The following is a 17,398-nucleotide window of genomic DNA, read 5'->3' on the forward strand; positions in this document are numbered from 1 at the left end:
CGCCCTCCTGGGTCACCCTTCACTCGGGCTTGGAGCGAGGCCGACACTGGTCACTTAGCTCCACTCAGAGGCTAACCGTCTGCTGATAACCACGAGTGCTCCGGCAAGCACTCCCCGATCAGCAAAGAAGTCTCTACACAAGGCTAAAACTCCAAACATATTGTCAGGGAGAACTCGGAGCTGGCAAAATATTCAGAAGGAGGAAACAGAAACCATAATACGTGCTGAGGTTGTTACCAGCTTGACCCGCCGTGCACACCTCCTGGCTTGTATGTGAGTAGCATCACCCCAGTCCTGGGGGCTGTGTACCCTTGCTGGGATATACATGCAGATGCATTACTGTTGGCTTGAGTGGGTTGAAAGGGAATCTGGAACGTCCCTAATCTTCCACACTAATGTATCAGATAAAGAGGAGGAGACAAGAGGGAGAGAAAGTTCTGGTAAGCCAAAACAAACTATAAAGTAAAAACTTTGTTGTTGTTAAGAGTCTTAACACTTAGCCCAGGCTAGCCTGGAATTTAGCAGTAGACCAGGCTGGCCCTGAACTAGATGCCATTCTCCTATCTCAGTCTTCCAGGTGCTGGGATTATAGGTACGTATCACCATGCCTTGCTACAAGATTTCTTTTAATAATGAATTTGGTTAGAACAAGGGAAACTGGAACTTTTTTCTGGTCCATGTGACGTGGTTCTGGAAGTGAGCTGTGCGCGTCAAGAAGCTCACACATTGGCCGCAGTAGCCACGTGACTGCACGCTGACCGTGATCGCCCCGCCCACAGGCGTTCTCTGACTGCACGCTGACCGTGATCGCCCACAGGCACTCTTGCTTGCATGACTGGCTGCCAGCACAGCTCGCTGGGAACTCCTCTGGTTATAGCACAAGGCAGATGGGGACTGGCTTTCAAGTGGCTCTGCTAACAAAGGAAGTCTGAAAGAAAAGGTGTGTAGAAAGGGCTCTGATGAGCACGGCAAAGAGAGAAGCAGACAAGGGATTCTAGAGGCAAAAGCAAAGATCTGACAGATACATCAACACTAAGTGCTCACTCTGTACTTAACCGGAGGTGAGGAAAGGGAGGTGGAGTAGAGTCCTTGAGAACAACATAGAAAGGCTTGGCTTTCTCATCCAGATTGCGCTAGTCAGATGAAAGGTCACATGACGTCGGGGCCAGAAGAGGAAGGAAGACTTGTGGGTCATTTGAACAGTCTCGTCCTTGCCTCACTTCGCCATGGGCTAGAGTGTAGCTCATCACCGTGGTTCTCCAGAAGCTCTCTGGTGAATCTTGAGGATGGATACGTTATCTGTGGAAAGGTTTGCTTATCCCAGCAGCCCCCTCGCCTCCAGGTCAGTCAGCAGTGCTGGGCCCTCATGTCTACAGCACTGAAATGGCAATGGCGGAAAATGCCTGTGACAGCAGGAAGAACGTTGGTTGACATGGGCCCGATGCAAAGGCCCGAGCAGTGTTCTTAGCAGTGTGACCTTTGAGGAGCATGAGGTAGGATCATGATGGCTTGAGGTAGGAGTCAGTGACAAGTATAAAGGAAGAATAAGGGGAGAAGAAAGAAATCGATGACAATAATGGAGTATTTATACAATTTACCTATGAGGGGGAAAATCTCAAGTAGGCGAGGGCTTAGAAAGCTCATTTCTGTTGGGAGGTGTAGCCATGAGAAGATTCTCTGTATCCTGTTATCAGCTTCTCTGAGACAGAATAGACTCATACACAGCACATTGCAAGATGTATGATTTGCAGATAGGTAACAAAGGACACACACAGTCGGCACTTCACAAAGCCGGGAAAAGCTGCCGTAGTGGAACACGTTTCCACTAGACATGTCCCTTATGCTACAGTCAAGGGTTCCAGAAAGCAGGATTCTGAGCCCTAGCTGTGAGTTTTATGCTCCAAGTAGCAAAATGACATGTTAAGATAAATTACTGAGGGGCATCCTGTTGGCAGGGGGCCTGGGGCAGAACCAGGGTGTCCAACCAGTCCTCAGCTCAGGATATTGAACTCCAGGAGCCTAGCTATCCTTTAGGGCTAACAGTTGGGAAGAAACGGAGCTGAATGAACACACAGTCACCTGGGAGACTGCGGGCCGTGTGTAGATCTGAGGAGGTGGGCTTTGCATGGGGAACATCCCTGTAGGTTTATGGGAGACTGCGGGCCCTGTGTACATCTCAAGGGTGAGCTTTGCACGGGGAACATCCTTGTAGGTTTATGCATTTGCATACTTGGTCCCCAGCTGGTGGCAAAGTTATAAAACCTTTAGGAAGTGGAATATTGGAAATTCTTTCAGTTTAGATATTTAAACATGCTCATATGTCAGTTAGAGGTTTTACAATGGTTATAAAGAAATAATCAATAGATTTTTTTATCGTGCCTGATGTGATGTTGGCTAATGTATATAATATATATAAAATACACATAATGTATATATATATAGTGTATATATAATGTATATCATGTTACTAAGCAACCAATAGCCTCCAAAATTGATGGCTTAGACAACTCACATTTTTTTGAACCTTAAAAACAGATTTATTTTATTTTTAATTCTGTATATGTATGTGTGTCAGTGTGTGGTTGTGTGCACATGGGTGTACCCAGAGGCCAAAGGTGTTGGCTTCCCTCTGGAGGGTTATAGGTAGTTATACTTAGCCTGATATGTGTGCTGGGGACCAAACTCAAGTCCTTTGCAAGGGCAGTTCACACCCTTGACCTGAGACATCTCTCTAGCCCAGACCTCTCTCGTTTTATTTGCTCCCAATCCAATGGGCCAGCTGGGGTCACTTGGGTGGTTGTCCATGTGGCTGTGACCACCTGCCAGCTCCACTCAGAACTGGTATGGGGTCCTCAGTGAGAAGAGCTCTTTGCTTGGACGTGGTGTTGCCGCCCATAGGCTCTCCGAGCTGCTTGTAGGCCAGCAACACATCCCAAGAAAGAGGTCAAGCAGACGATGATTGCATTGCATTTTGAAACCCTTTTTTCCCCCTTCAAATTTCCCAGAACCTAATTAAGACATGCTGCAGAATGCTCAAAAGTGTTATGTTTTAAGGTGACACATTTCTGATGGTATCTCCTTTGCTAATTTTAAAGTAATGTGCTTATATTTCTTCCAAAATAGGAAATAACTTCATTTAAAGAAACCAAAACAGCTTCCCAGAGATTCAAAGGAAGTCGTGTTGGGAATAACAATCTGCCCAGTGGGCCAAGGCTAGGATCTTGTATCTGAGCCAGGAATACAGCCAACTCCTCTGTCTCCAGTTCCCAGCCTTTGTGTCATAACCCCAGACATCACCTCCCTATTGCACACACGGAGCATCCAAACTACAGATGAGGCTCCTGTCAGGTCTCTGTGGCAAACCCTCCCTCCTACTCTGGCTCCACCTGCCTGGACTGTCCACTGTCCTCTCACCTCAGTGTCCCTCTATAATGCTGAAGGACTCTCTTTCTAATGACACCCAATCCTCAGAGACTCGATGATCATGGCAGGGATATCTGAGGAAGTTTTGTGAGAACCAGTTACAAATCTGAGCCTTAGTTCCCAGCACGTTCTGGAAACAGGGAATGTCTAGACAATGACAACATCTATTTTCTCATACTTAAAAAGTATACATTTCAAACCAAAGAGCTTTTCTGCATAATTCTCTTAACTTTATGTTAAAAAACAATGAGCTAAGCCCATAGCGCATGTTTTTTTTTTTTTAAGCATTCACATATATAAAGTAGGAAATTAAATCCAGTTGGAAAAATTCCTTTGGAGAGAGTAATCTAGCTTATTGTGCAGCAAATTTCAGTTCAGCCATAAATCAAAACCCAGACCCCAAGTCAGTGAAATAAACTAGAAGTGGAGTTGAATTAACTCTGCAGGCAGCTGGACAGCCTCGGATGGTAGAAGACTGGCCAAGACCTGTCTGAGAGAGACTTGCCCTGTCTGCCGCTGCTGTTTATCACCCTCCTGCCGTACACTGACTTCTCTGTGCAGACCTGGGCACTCATCCTTGCATGTGACCTACCAGAGATGTCCAGACCGTTGTCATGGTGATCTGATCCCCTATGGAGATGAACCCATCTATATGCTTCTGTAACAATGGTATTAAGCACACTTTTCCCAACTGGCAGAGCTTTACAGAGGATTTCAAGCATGGACAGCCCTGTTTCTGTAGCATTCTAAGTTCCTCACAACAACGCAACAGGTACTAATTACTAAAGAAAAACCAGAGGATGCTTAATAACAGCCACAACAAAATAACGGAGTCTGCTTGGTATCTGTGGCAGGTATTTCACTGTCGTGATAATATCTGGAAGTAGTTAAGCCATAGACATGGCTTATCACAGAACAAATTCGCCTGCCACTGACCGCCATTGTTTAAGCCCCAACTATCCATTGTACAGTGTCACAAAGTGGGGCCTCTGGGAGGTAACTAGACTCAGAAGAGGTCGTGGAGGGGAAGCTGCTATTGTGGCTTATGTCCTTATCAGAAGAGGCAGAGTTCTCCATGCCACTGTGTCCACAGTGTAAGGCAGACATCTGCAAACCAGTACATCGCCAGACACCATATGTGCAGCCACACTGATCTTGGTCTTGGATTTCCCTGGCTTCAGAACTGTAAGAAATAAGTACTTGATGTTTGAGTCACCTGATCTATCATGTTTTATTACAGTATCCTAAATAAGATACTGCCCTCCTGGAGGACAGAGCTGCTCAATAACTGCCTCTTATTTTGGCTGTGTTCAGATTACCGATGCAGGGATGGAGATATTATCTGCAAGGTGCCATTATCTGCACATTTTGGATATTTCTGGCTGTATCCAACTTACAGACCAGATCCTTCAGGATCTTCAAATAGGCTGCAAACAACTCCGGATCCTCAAGATGCAATTCTGCAAGTCCATCTCTCCGTAAGTAGGCAGCTGGATAAAAAGGACTTAGAAATGCCAGGATAGCTCGGCGTGTGGCTGTGCCATTTGTAAAACACAATTTATATTTTGACTAATTGAAACCAACATTCTAAGTTGAACCAAGCGATTCCTCCTAAAATTAACTTCATGGTTTTATATGCCTTTAATCTTAGCATCCTCCTCTCTATGACTAAGCAGGTACCCAAAGTTAATTCTGCCCCTTATCACTTAGCTCTAGATCTGCTGCTGAAATGTAATGCTTGTGGTTCGTCTTCCCAAGGCATAAGGAAACAGTGACAAACAGCTCCCTCAGCCCAGACTGGAAGACCTTGTGACTTACGTGTGTGTGTGTGGGGGGGGGGGCTTCCTTCCAGTCTGGAAGCCTCTCTCCTTGCTATTTGGACCTCGGACACAGTGATATGTATTTTCACTGAATCCTGTAGGTAAAATAGTGAAAGAGCTGGGATGTGAGGGACTGTGGGCTACTGTCACTCTTGCCTGTTACACGCACCCCACGCAGCGATGGTGCCCAGTCTACTTCCTTCTCTGTGCTGACTCAGCAACAACTTCCTCCGTATGATTTTTCTCAGGGTCCTACTATTTCATAATTTTTTTAATACGACAATTTTTTTTAGAACCCATGGGACAAGGTGGATTGTGTAATGCATCATCACAACTTTTATAGAATCTACAACTTAAAACTGTTAATGAGCACTGAAGTACTCTGGCTTGTAGCTGACTGAAGAATTGTACTGCACAACCCAAGATACATTTCTAAACTTAGAAATGAGTATTCAGCTTCCTATCAACTATCTGCAGGCTCTAAAACCAGGGCTTTCTGGAAACCACAGTTAACAGAGAATTTGGTCAGCTTCAAGTCCTTCGCTCCCTGAACAGGCATTTCCTTTCCCTGTAAGTCAAGGACACTGCTGTAATGTCCTTGTATCAAAGCCAGTGTCAGCAGCTCCGGCACACACACTGTTCCTCAATGGTGCAGTTTTCATTGGAGACCTCGTCTACCTACTTAGTGAAGTTTATTCCTAGGTTCGTTCTCCCTCCCCCCTTCTCTCTCTCTCTCTGTGTATACATGTATGTGGCTTTTTTTCAGTTATCATGAGATTATTTCCAATTTTTCTTATGTTATTGGTATACTAAAAAAAGCTACTGGGTTTTGGATGTTGCTTTTTTTTTTTTTTTTATAACTGAACACTGAACGTGTTTATCAGATTTAGGAGATTTTGAGAAGAGTCTTTAGTGTGCTTTAATGCATGATCACACTGTCTACAGATAACTTGAGTTCTCTCCCCCTTTGGATTCCTTTCTTTTGCTTGCCTTATTGTTTCTGCTAAGAATATAAGTATGATATTGAATAAGAGCAAGGAGATTGCACATTCTTGTCTCATTTCTGATTTCAGAACAAATGCCTTCTCCCAGTTAGTGTGCTTGCTATAGGTTGTCATATATAGTCCTTATTATGTTCAGATATGCCTCTATCCTTAGGATTGATTATAGTGTATGATCTTTTAATGTATTGCTGCATTCGACTATACGTAATTCTGTTGAATACTTTTGCATCTCTGTTCATCAAGGAAGAACAATATGTATATTTCGTGCACATGTATGTATGTATGTGTGTATGTATATATGAATGTATGTATGTATGTATGTATGTATGTATGTATTTATGTATGTATGTATATGTTCTTTGTTTATTTTTTCCTAAGAAAGACTGACAATATTTTTAATCATTTGGTCATGGGCATCTTTGAGTCACAACCTTCCAAGAAAAATATATAGTGGAAACAAAACTAAATGGAATGTTAGAAAGTTCATGGACCTCCCTGGAGTCCATCCCTACATCCACAGGGGTCTGTGAACGCTGTCAAGAGCTCCTTTCTGACACATCAGCCTTCACAAAGTGGGTGGGTCAGGCTATTCCTTCATCTAAGAAAGCCAGAGTCACTCCAGGCTGAGCCTCCTCTAAAGCACTGAAGATGCCGCACGTGCTCCTGCTCCTTGGCTATGCAGATTCCTCACCCCCTCAACTGCCTGGTAAGGCCTGGATTGGCTAAATACAAATACTTGTGCCTGGAGAACTGATTATCAGCACAATTCCCAAACTTTCCCTCATAGAAGTGAAGGCTGCATTGAATGGGACTAGTGATAGTTCTCAATTCCAAATTCAGTCCTGTTTGAAAACTGTAGAAATCACTTCTGCATCTAATGCCAAGCACTGTCATTGCAGGGCGGCGGCTCAGAAAATGTCCTCTGTGGTCCAGCATCAGGAATACAGCTTTGACAACCCTCCACGTTGGTTTGGCTATGACTCTGACGGCAACCCTCTTGGAGCGGTTCATACTCGAGTACAGCTTAGAACTTATTCAGAAATGATAGTCAAAGAGTCATTCAGCAGCGATGAGGAAGACTCTAAACACTAACAGGAAAACAAAACATCTAGAACTGATGATTTCCCTTCACTCAATGTAAATATTGTGAGGTGCTGCTTCTCAATAACAATGCCAAAAACCAGCACGCCTCTGCTTCTTCTTTCAACTGCAGTCACCTTCATATTAATTAAGATTGCAAGGTAACCTGAATAAGTTACCTTTAAAGATCTATTTATTTAATGTATGTGTATGCATGCGTGTAGTGTGTGTGCAGACAAAAGCCAGATGACCTGGAACTGGTGCTACAGATGACTGTGAGCAGATATGTAGATGCCAGGAACTGAACCTGGGTCTTAAAAGCCAGTAAAGGACTTTTAACAGCTAAGCCATCCCTCCAGCTCTAAACAAACTAATAGTTGAGGTGAGCTGATCAGATCCAAGGTCACAATGCATGAAACAGATCCACGGCATTTGTTTTTTAAGAAGTAGAAATTGCTCTCCAGACAGGAATCGAAAATAGAGACAGCCATGGAAATCAGACACATCCTGAAAGGTGCTAACTCTGAGGGTCTGTAAAGCTTTAATATAAATGACAGAAACATATAATCCTAAAGACAAAAAGCAGCTTTTTTGTAATTTCCAGACATCTGACAATGAAGGAAAGCTGAAAGACAGCTCTAGATTCAACACCCAGCAGAAGCCAGTATAGAGAAACAAGAACACTGTGCCCAGAAAGGGCACGCCCGGGGGCGCCTCAGGCTTCTCACCATTGGGATAACACAGGGATTTTAACTATGAAATGCCAAAAAGACAAAAAAACACCCTTCAATTTTCTCCTGTAAAGAACTGGCCTTTAATTTCATGCTTAAAAACCAATTTAATATGCTTTTTATCATGGGCTTTACCATTTTTCAGTTAAGTACCTTTGCCAGTCTGGGGTCTGATGCTGACAGACCAGGAGAGCACAGCTGTTTTCCAGCTGCCACACACAGGTTGTGACAATGCAGTGACCGGAAGTCGCTTGCCAGGTTCCTCAGCTACTTACCTCTTAAATAACTTTAACTTCTTTGACTACAAATTGAAAATAAAGTTAAAAAATTTAAAGGATATTAAAAAGATTTTTAGTAGCATCTACAGTACATTATCGGGTATTCTGTTATCAGGCAAATGCTTTTAAATAATTTTCTCCTCCTTTTTGAATGTTTTTGAAGTCTGTGGTGGAAAGGCTTACTGGAGTGGACAGCATGTGAATTTGTCAGACAGCAAGTTTTAAGATCTGCGCCAAGGACTTAAGCTGACTACAGTTGGAGTGCGACTTCTAACTAAATTTGGAGATTTGTGGCAGCTGCATGAAAGCTGGCTTCAGAGGTCTGACCCCTGAGTGTTTCATGTGCACAGCTAGGGAGATATAAAAGAGTCAGCTGGCTTCTAAAGGAGTACCATCTGCATGGGAGGAAAGGCCTAGGAAAACATGCCCTGCTATACCGTGGAGAAACTCAGCAGGTGGCTTCATGGTCAAAATGTGTTTCCAACTTTTAATGTCTTTTGAAAAAACAAGAATGAGAGACCTGTTTTCTCACCCTGAGGAGATAAACATCGGACCACAGCAATGGAAGGGAAGGGGTTAGGATCAGGAAAGCGAACTATGCAAGGAGGCATAATTGTAAGCATTCTTAGCCGAGTTCTAACTCATGATCTTTTGGGTTATTTTGTAACTCATGATCTTTTGAGTAATTTTGGCTACTTTTATCAACTTTATTTTTAGTCATGAAAATGTTTTTCTAATTGCCTGAGTGAAAAAATATTATAAAAACTACCTCGCTGCTTCCTTTGCTTAACAGCTTAACACACACACCACACAAAATATCCTGGCACGTGAAACATTCAATCTTATATAAATTCTGACTTCATTAGGAATGAATTCTAAGGTGGAAGTGACAAACCAAACAAGGCTGACTTTTATTTCACAAATAAGAAATTAGAAAGGATATAAAGAAATGGAATATTAATAAAAAGGAGAGTATAATATTTAGAAAAGTTTATTTAATATCAGTGTTTAATCACTGATTTATCTAAATAAAAATATACAACCAACTGTTCTACTCAATACAGCATAGTTTTTAATGTTACAGTTGACATTTCTAAAGAAATGCAATCCATGAAGTGACTGTATAAAGCACACGGTTGTAAAAGAGCACTGTACGTCATAGTCAGCCGACAGAATAACAGTTCTTTCCCACAGTGAGTACATCCTAACCTACAGAAGACACTAAAACCCAGTGCACCTGCTTCTCCTACATAAGGTTTTGTTTTGTTTTTTTTTTTTTTCCCACAAGTTGAAGGCAGTGATGTCACAGGAGGGACAGACTGAGAGGACATCTGTCTCATGGGAGTTCCAAAGCCAAGAATTCTGAGGTGACTCCAGTGACTGCCACCTTTTCATAACCATCTGGAATGGGCGCTGTGAATACATGTGGGATATTCTCACAATCATGTTAAATATCTTGACCAACCAAGCAGAGATTTTTCCAGCTTACAAGAAAGCCAGACTTGAGAGAAGGCCTCTGTGTTTAGCCTGAAGAGGGGCTGCCCAAGGAGGGAGATGAGCCTGCGGCTGTTTTTAGAAGACGAGGGTGATTATTAGCTGAAGTCAACAACAAATCATATAAGGTATAAGGAAGTTGATTTTTCCTATAACGTGAATGAACTTGGAAGATTTCTCCCCACAGTTCCCAGGTGATATCCTCAGCCTGGACAACACTTTTATTCCAGTCATGTGATACACTGAGCTAAACCCCCAGCATTAGGAAATAAAATCTGCTGAGTGAATATTATCTGAAGTTATTAAATCTGTGGTAGAACTGTTCTGGCCCCCATCCAAGGTTTCACATTTTATTTCTTCAGTAAGTTTTGTGCTGTGTCTTGTGAAGTGTGAGGAACTCTGCTGTTGCATTCGGGCCGTGAGGCATTGCTCTGCCAGCGGGTGCATGCTGTGCGTGCAGCGTGGTCTGCTAGTCACTCAGTGGCTACCTAGGCCATCCAACTGTCGTAGTAGCGTATAATAGCAGGGTTCGAGAAGCCTTATCTTAATAATGGCCCTAAAGCACAATCACAGTGATATGTGTAATTGGGTCTGACAAAGAGAAGTCACAAAGCACTTTAGGAAAGAGGTAAAAGTTCTCAAGTAAGTAAGAAAAAAATAAAATCATCAGCTGAGGCTGCTAGACCCTACAGTCAGGGTGGACACACTGTGAACTTGTAAAGAAGAAAAAGGAACTAAAATGGTAACGGCTTTGGCCAAGGTAAATAACTGCCTAGTCACATAGAAAAGGCACTCAGTTGTCACATGTGTTTGTATTAAAAACAAAACAAAACAAAAAACCCCACAGTGTACAGGGTTGATACTGTTTGTGGTTTCAGGTGTCACTGGAGGTCCTAAAACATCTTAGGAACGTCTATAATTTGGAACAGAACCATAGAAAATGAATAGCGAATTAAGTACACATTTTGCAGAAGCCCCGAGACCATTCAGCAGTACTCACTGGCATCTGCTTGTTAGTCCACGTCCACAGTCAAGTACACTGGAAGCACTCAGTCCGGCAGCTTCAGGGACTGAAACCAGCTCTGATGCTGAAAGCTTACGGTGCCTTTGGGGGCCACAGCATTTATCCACCTCTCATCTTTGCGTGCTCGGTTCATGAGTCCTGAAAGAAAAAATTGCACCAAGTTCAGTTTACGGCCAAGAGCAATATTTAACTCACGGATCTTAGCTGAGTTTGTCAAAAGCCAGAGATGCCTCAGAGAGAGTATCTTGGTGAAAAGGAGCTGACCTGGGAAAGCTGCACAGATGTTATATATAGTTTTGTTCCTCTTCTTTTGCTTGAGAAGAAGCTGCAATATTTGTACTGGTTTTAAAGTAGTTTAAAAAAGAGAATTCTACAGATGCATAATCAAGCTACTTGTTGAATATGAGGTACACAACAGTCAGTTTGACAAGTGTAGACGTCTGGGACGTCAAGTCTCCAGTCAAGACAGCACATGGACCGGTCACACACTCCCTCTCACACTGTGTCTGTGATCGTTCATGTGCCCTCCATCCATCCCCAGAGACCTAGTGTCAAAGGCTTTATCACTCACTGCACTATGGGAAGGGTGGAAACTTTCGGAAGCAGGTTCAGCAGCAGGCCTTTGGCCTCTGGAAATGCGCCCCTGAGGGAGGCAATGAGGCCCCAGCCCCTCTGCATCCTCCTCTCACTTTGCAGCCCTGAGGTGGCAGCTGCAGTGTCACTTGTCCCTTGCTTGTGCTGCACTTCAGCACGGGGCCTGCTCAGCAGAGACTGGTGCTCCCCAAACCGTGAGCCTGAGTTCTCCCTGTAAGTGGATTAGAGGAACAGAAGACTAACAGTCTCCCTGCCTGTCATCCCTCCTCACCCCTCCATCCAGCGACTGGTGATCTGCTTTCTCACGGTGGATTATCTGAATTTCCTAAAACTTCACATAGATGGAATTGTACTTTTAAACATGTCTTTTTTCAACACAATCATTTTGAAGCTGTACCAGTTTCCACGTTGTTCCTGGTAGTTTCCCACAAGCAATCTCATCAGTGCTTGTTGAGTTCACAGTGGAACCCACAGAACTCCTGGGACGGCTCCTTCCTGACCTCCACTGTCCCTGGCGCCTCAGCTTGTCTCTTCCCTCTGGGGCTCTGCTGCTGCTGTGCCGATCTCCTACACTGTGTGTGCCGGCCACAGGGTGGACCCTTCTCATCAGGGAAGTTCTTATGCTGTCTCTGCTATCGAGGTACCAGAGAGTCTCTTCCGAGATCCACTGCAGTTTACACTTAAAAAAAGTCACAACTGAACTTTCAAATAAACACGGAGGAAGGACTGGAAATCCTTAATTTTTGCTGCTGGACATCACTTAGCACCAGTAAGAAGGCATCAACAACAGGAAGTCTCCTGAGGAGCTGGGCCCTTTCTTTCAAGCGCAGCTCGCATCCCCGCCTCCGTCTGGGGGTGTATCTGGAGTGAGAAGCTGTCTGCCCCTGTCCTCCTGCAGCGGGTGAAGCCCAGGACACAAGGCCGCTGCTGGTAACACACACACAGGTGAGTGGGTTTCAGCTCAGTCTCCACACTCAAAGGCAGGGCACTTTACAGACTTCCATTAAGTTTTAACCATCGTATTTCATTGACAGTTTTCACTGAAAGCTCTTAGTACTTTGGCTTGAATCTGTGCAGATGCTATGCGAGGCCTTCTGATGGGTCATGCAACACACTGGAACCTGGGGTTTCAAAACATTATTCCTTATATGTCTCTTTGCCTAAAAAAGGAGACAATCTTCCTGTGGCTAAGGAATGGGCAAACAATCACCCTATTCTCAGGTAGTACGGTTTCCAACAAGTGGGAAGAACAGTTTCTACAACATGCTTATCCATGCCATTTACTCTCTAGACTCCACTCCAGGTTTCCCAAATACATAACTTCCCAGTTCTTCCTAGTTAACCCAGAGCATACCTGACATAACCAGCACAAGCTACAGACAGAGACAGAGTGCTGGGAAGCAGCCAACTCTTGAGTGTTTACTTTTGCACCAGGGCGACACTTTGCTCCTACCGTCCGCAGCACACTAAGCTGCAGTGCACCTGGGCCAGAGGACTCAGCTCCCACTGAGCACACGCTGACGGACACACTGATAGTACCATAGGGATCTTCAGAGATGTGTAATGACCAATCAGCTCCCCACTTACCAGCTGGAGAGGAAATAAATGTCACACCTATGAAGCAATGTCCATGTCATTACTGATTTTTTTTATCACTTTTAACATATACATTTCGTATTCAAAATAACCATACATTCTCCTCCAAAGTACAAATATTTTAATTCTTCTAGAAGTATTCTAATCTTCATAAAAAAAAGCACAACCAAAAATATTTTAACAAATCATTACAACAGAAAATATTCTTTGAGCTAGTCCAAATGGTCTTCCATCCATGAAAAGTTCCTTCAGTTCCTTGGGGTGATAAAGTTAGTAGTCGTGTAGACGTAGAGCAGAGATTATCCACACAGTGGCTCTTCTCAGACCTTTCCTCTGCAATGTCCGATTCTCTCTGTTGTACTTTTTAGCTCAGACACTGTAGCTTTCATTTCTGAAAATGTAATTTTGGGCTTTTTTATACTTCACAAGTCCTAACCTTTTGAGGATGAGGAATACAGCTATAGTTTTATTTTCATGTTCAGCTAATTCTATTGTCTGAGTCATTTCTGCAGTGACTTATCTTTCTCCATTATAGGTCATGTTTTCCCTCCTGTCTCTGCGTCCCCAGGGCTGGGATTACAGTAGAGACAGCATGCATCACCTTTCTTTCCTCTTTGAGACTCTCTGAGCAGAGGCCAGACATTATGACTGCTGCCCCACTGAATACTGGGTGCTCATTTCTGTAACTCTACGGCTTTTTTTAAAGGATATAGTTAGATTGCTTGGAATGGTTTCTGCCTCTAATCTCTGCTTTTATGATGTTTGACAGTCTAAAGCAGTGCTCAGTCTAAGACCTATTTGGTGCCCACTACCCAGTACTTACCTAGTGCTCCTTGTTCTGTCCTTTCTTTCTAGTCTGGTGGGTAAACTAGAAATGTCTATTAGACCAGTGTGGTGGCACTGCATGTGGCATGGACCCAGGCGGGCTACCTGCACTCCTCCCTCCCTCCTTCCCTCCCTCCCTCCCTCCCTCCCTCCCTCCCTCCCACTCTTCCATGTTCTACTTTGTTTCCCTGCCAGTGGCTGTTTGCCAGGGATAGCTCTCCCTCTTAGACCTCTGACCTCTCTCCTCCTTTGAGTCCCAGTCCTGCTTGCTTCCAGGTGTCTTATAGCCAGCACGTATAGCTTGAGCCCACTCACACTTTCCATTCTGGTTGACCTAGTCCAGCGGCAGCCATGGACAGCCGCCTCCTCCCTGCCTGTCTCCCTTCCTTTGGGGTTCACCTAATCCCATTTCTAACTAGGAGCCCAGTAGCCACACTGTAATACAGACTCAGATAAGCTACCTCTGGTCTCTACCCTTCCCTCAACTCCAGCTGCCTATCATATCTCCACTGCAGGTACTGCCTGGTTTCCTACACCCGGTGCCCAGGTCCAATCTGGTATGTCCCCTGAACCTAGCCCCTCCCCCCTGTACAGTGCTGCGGTGGCCCAGTGATGTCTGTAAAAATGATATTTTACAGACAGAGGCGGAAAAGAAATGTCTCCTGGGAATAACGGAACTCTCTGTATATTTGGAAGCTGATAATCTCACCTGGCAATTTACTGTACTCTCTTACTTCCTGACTATTTAAGATGGGCCCTTAGTTCTCTAGTAGCAGTTTGCCCTGACTTCCTCCTTTTCTCTCTTCACTGAGATTCCTAAGGCCTGGCTGATAATCCGGTCTTTGAAGTCGACTCACTGACTGCCAACCCCCGTTTTAGAATTTCAATGCCTTGCCTCATAGGTGTTTACATAATTACTACCTTCCAACCACATGCAGGTTTTTATGGCTGTGCGTATGTGTATGAGGATGGCTCCGCACTGTGGTACTGAAAGCATTAATTTACTCAGGAAGTTTTGTTTCACAAGATAGAAGGCTAAATGTTAGATAAGGATTTCTCACAAGAACTTGTTAAGACCCAGGTGGTATAAGAAACTTCAAACTCTTTGAAGGTTTGCTGTAAACTATGAGTGACTCTGTATTCTAATCAGGAAGTTTGATGGCATCTGTAAATTGATCTTCTGTATCTGTTACTTGAGAAACCTTGTACCTGATTGATGTTGCATTTCCTTGCACCAAATGGCTATGATAATTGTTCCTGCCTCACTGGCTACATCTTTTGAAATGGTAATACCAATTCTTCCTGTATAAAAATCCTTGCCTTAGAGCTCCAAAATACATTCAGTTCAAACTGTGTGTGTGTGGTTTGTTCTGTCTGTCATCTCAGCCAGACCTGTGCCTTCCTGGACCAGAGGACCCTGGTTATCCCACAGCAGACCCATGGTCTGTAACAGTACAGGGTGTGCTGTTAGGATCCGTTTAGGCTCCACCCCACAGTTACCTGGCAACAGGTAAAAGAGGGTTCTTGGCCCCTCCTCTCTCTCTTATCCCTCTTACCTCTCACCTCTCTTACATCTCTTACCCCCTCTTGGGCTCTCCTCCCTTCCCAGTCTCTCCATATGGTCATGGCCAGCCTCTGCTTCTCTACTCTCTCCCTCTCTCTGCCTTGCTCTGCCTCTACTACCCTCTTAACTCCCCTCCCCATGCCCTGAATAAACTCTATTCTATACTATCCGGTGTGTGTCTGGTCCCTCAGGGGGAAGGGATGCCTTGGCATGGGCCCTCTGAGGCACCCCCTTCCCCCAAACCACTGCAGAACATATTCTCCAGCCTCTTTCTCTTTTTATGATCAACATTGATGCCGTGACTCGGAACCAGAAACTCTACAGGTTTGCATCCCATCTCAGCCACAACCACACTCACTAGCCCCAGTCTGGTAAGCTGCCTACCCCTCACTGGTATAGCGACCATCTGCATGGTCCGAGGTATCTTTTGAGCTGAGAGTTACCCCTGTGATGTCCTTGAGGATGGGAGACATTCAGTTTTTCACTGACCCTCATTTTAGAACTTTCCCCCTTGGGTCTGATTTCCCACTCTTTCTTGTGGCTAAGAATTCCAGGCTGGGCCTGGTTACCCTTACCACCCTTGGGTCTCACCCTTGGGTCAATCTATTATCTTTTCCCTTTCCCTCTTTCATTTGGGACCTGCTGTTTCAGCTGGTTTGCCTGAAAAGGTCTGGCTCCTGGCTCTGCGATGCCCTAGCTCTGCCTCCCCCGACCCCCTTGTTCTCCCGATCCTCTGGAGAGCTCCCTCCGCTCTAGGTTGGGGGGGAAGGGGGGAGCCACAAGCCCACAAGCGAGTTGCTAGGATATGAAGCAAGCTACTTGTTTCTAGGTCCTTCATTTTCCCACCACCACTGGCTGCGACTTCCACTTCTGGAAGGAAGTTCTGCCCTGCAGCTGCAGACCTGCAGTGCCAGCTCCTGCAGGTGCACTGCTTCTGTCAGACAACTTTGTGCTTTCTACTACCAGCCTACAAATTCCCGCAAACACACACCAGCTATATTAATAGGTAAGGAGTTTTTCCTGTTGACCCGAGGGACCCTTAGGCCCAGATAAGGCCTGGCAGCCTCTTTCGGGCTAAGGGTTGGCTTTCAATGCCCAGTCCATAGGACTGGCCTCCTGGCTGACAGTTGTGTTAGGACATAGAGCCCTTGGGTGAGTCCCTCTCTCAGAAGCAATCTAAATTTCCCTTTTAGCTCTCGTAGCTGCTGAAAATCCTGGGCCAGGTTGGGTTGCTTTCCTGACATTTACGGGAGATGTCCCAGGGCCACTAGATTTTCACGTGATGACTTGAATTTCTAGCTTGGCTGTAACTGTGTTGCTAACAGTCCTCCAGGACGCTGGTACAAATTATTCAGTAACTTCCTTCCTACATCCCTCTCACCCTATGGGCACTAAATTGTCTTTGACCATATATTTTAAGGGATCTTCACATATACTGCTAGCTGTCTGGTAAATGAGCAAGGCCCAAGCCTCACCTATCCGTACCCCCACACCCTGGCTTGTTTAGGCCTGTGTGCGCAGTTGTGTCACAGGCCTAAATCTGCCTGGACAAACTCATTTTCTGTCACCACGATTTTACGCCACTACTGCCAGCTTTCTTATTCTGGTCCTAGCCTCTTTGCTAATAAAACAGTATACTTTCCTCTACCTAAAGCAATCTGTCAAACCTGCTTAAGATTCTCATTCCTATCCTATCTTGACTACTGCTATTCTATCTCGTGCTCAATCTTGTCAGAAGTTTGTTAATTATTAAATTTATGACAAACAGAATTCCCAAAGGCCTCTTAACAGTTTCTCCCAGGAGGTCTCAGAAGATGTGGACACCGCTACAGGATGCTGCCGAGCATCCTGTGTGATATAATAATCACTGAAGAATGCAGTGGACAAGACCAGATACCTTGAGTCAAATGACTTAGCTAAACAAAGGTAAGCCATTTCTCATGTCATGCATATCCATTCCACAGA

General features: G+C 44.6%; 2 protein-coding genes across 4 annotated transcripts in view; one reads left to right on the plus strand and one right to left on the minus strand.

The window, feature by feature from the left end:
- The window catches only part of Fbxl13 (F-box and leucine rich repeat protein 13), a 192,167-nt gene extending 184,709 nt beyond the window's left edge, over nt 1-7,458 (plus strand). The window contains exons 20-21 of the mRNA XM_052173092.1: nt 4,738-4,901; nt 7,147-7,458. Of these exons, the coding sequence (XP_052029052.1) occupies nt 4,738-4,901; nt 7,147-7,339 (357 nt within the window). The 3' untranslated portion in view covers nt 7,340-7,458. The remainder of the gene's footprint in view (nt 1-4,737; nt 4,902-7,146) is intronic.
- The window catches only part of Fam185a (family with sequence similarity 185 member A), an 81,831-nt gene that overhangs the window by 22,743 nt on the left and 41,690 nt on the right, over nt 1-17,398 (minus strand). The window contains exons 8-9 of one of the 3 annotated variants that reach the window (XM_052173095.1): nt 10,831-10,992; nt 9,593-9,749 (exon numbers count right to left, since the gene is read on the minus strand). In XM_052173095.1, coding sequence (XP_052029055.1) covers nt 10,880-10,992 — 113 coding nt within the window. In that variant the 3' untranslated portion in view covers nt 9,593-9,749; nt 10,831-10,879. Of the gene's footprint in view, nt 1-9,592; nt 10,993-17,398 lie in introns of those variants that run through there. The other 2 variants (XM_052173096.1, XM_052173094.1) reach the window with 2 other exon arrangements.

Source organism: Apodemus sylvaticus, chromosome 2 (assembly GCF_947179515.1).
Source record: "Apodemus sylvaticus chromosome 2, mApoSyl1.1, whole genome shotgun sequence".
NCBI lineage: Eukaryota > Metazoa > Chordata > Mammalia > Rodentia > Muridae > Apodemus > Apodemus sylvaticus.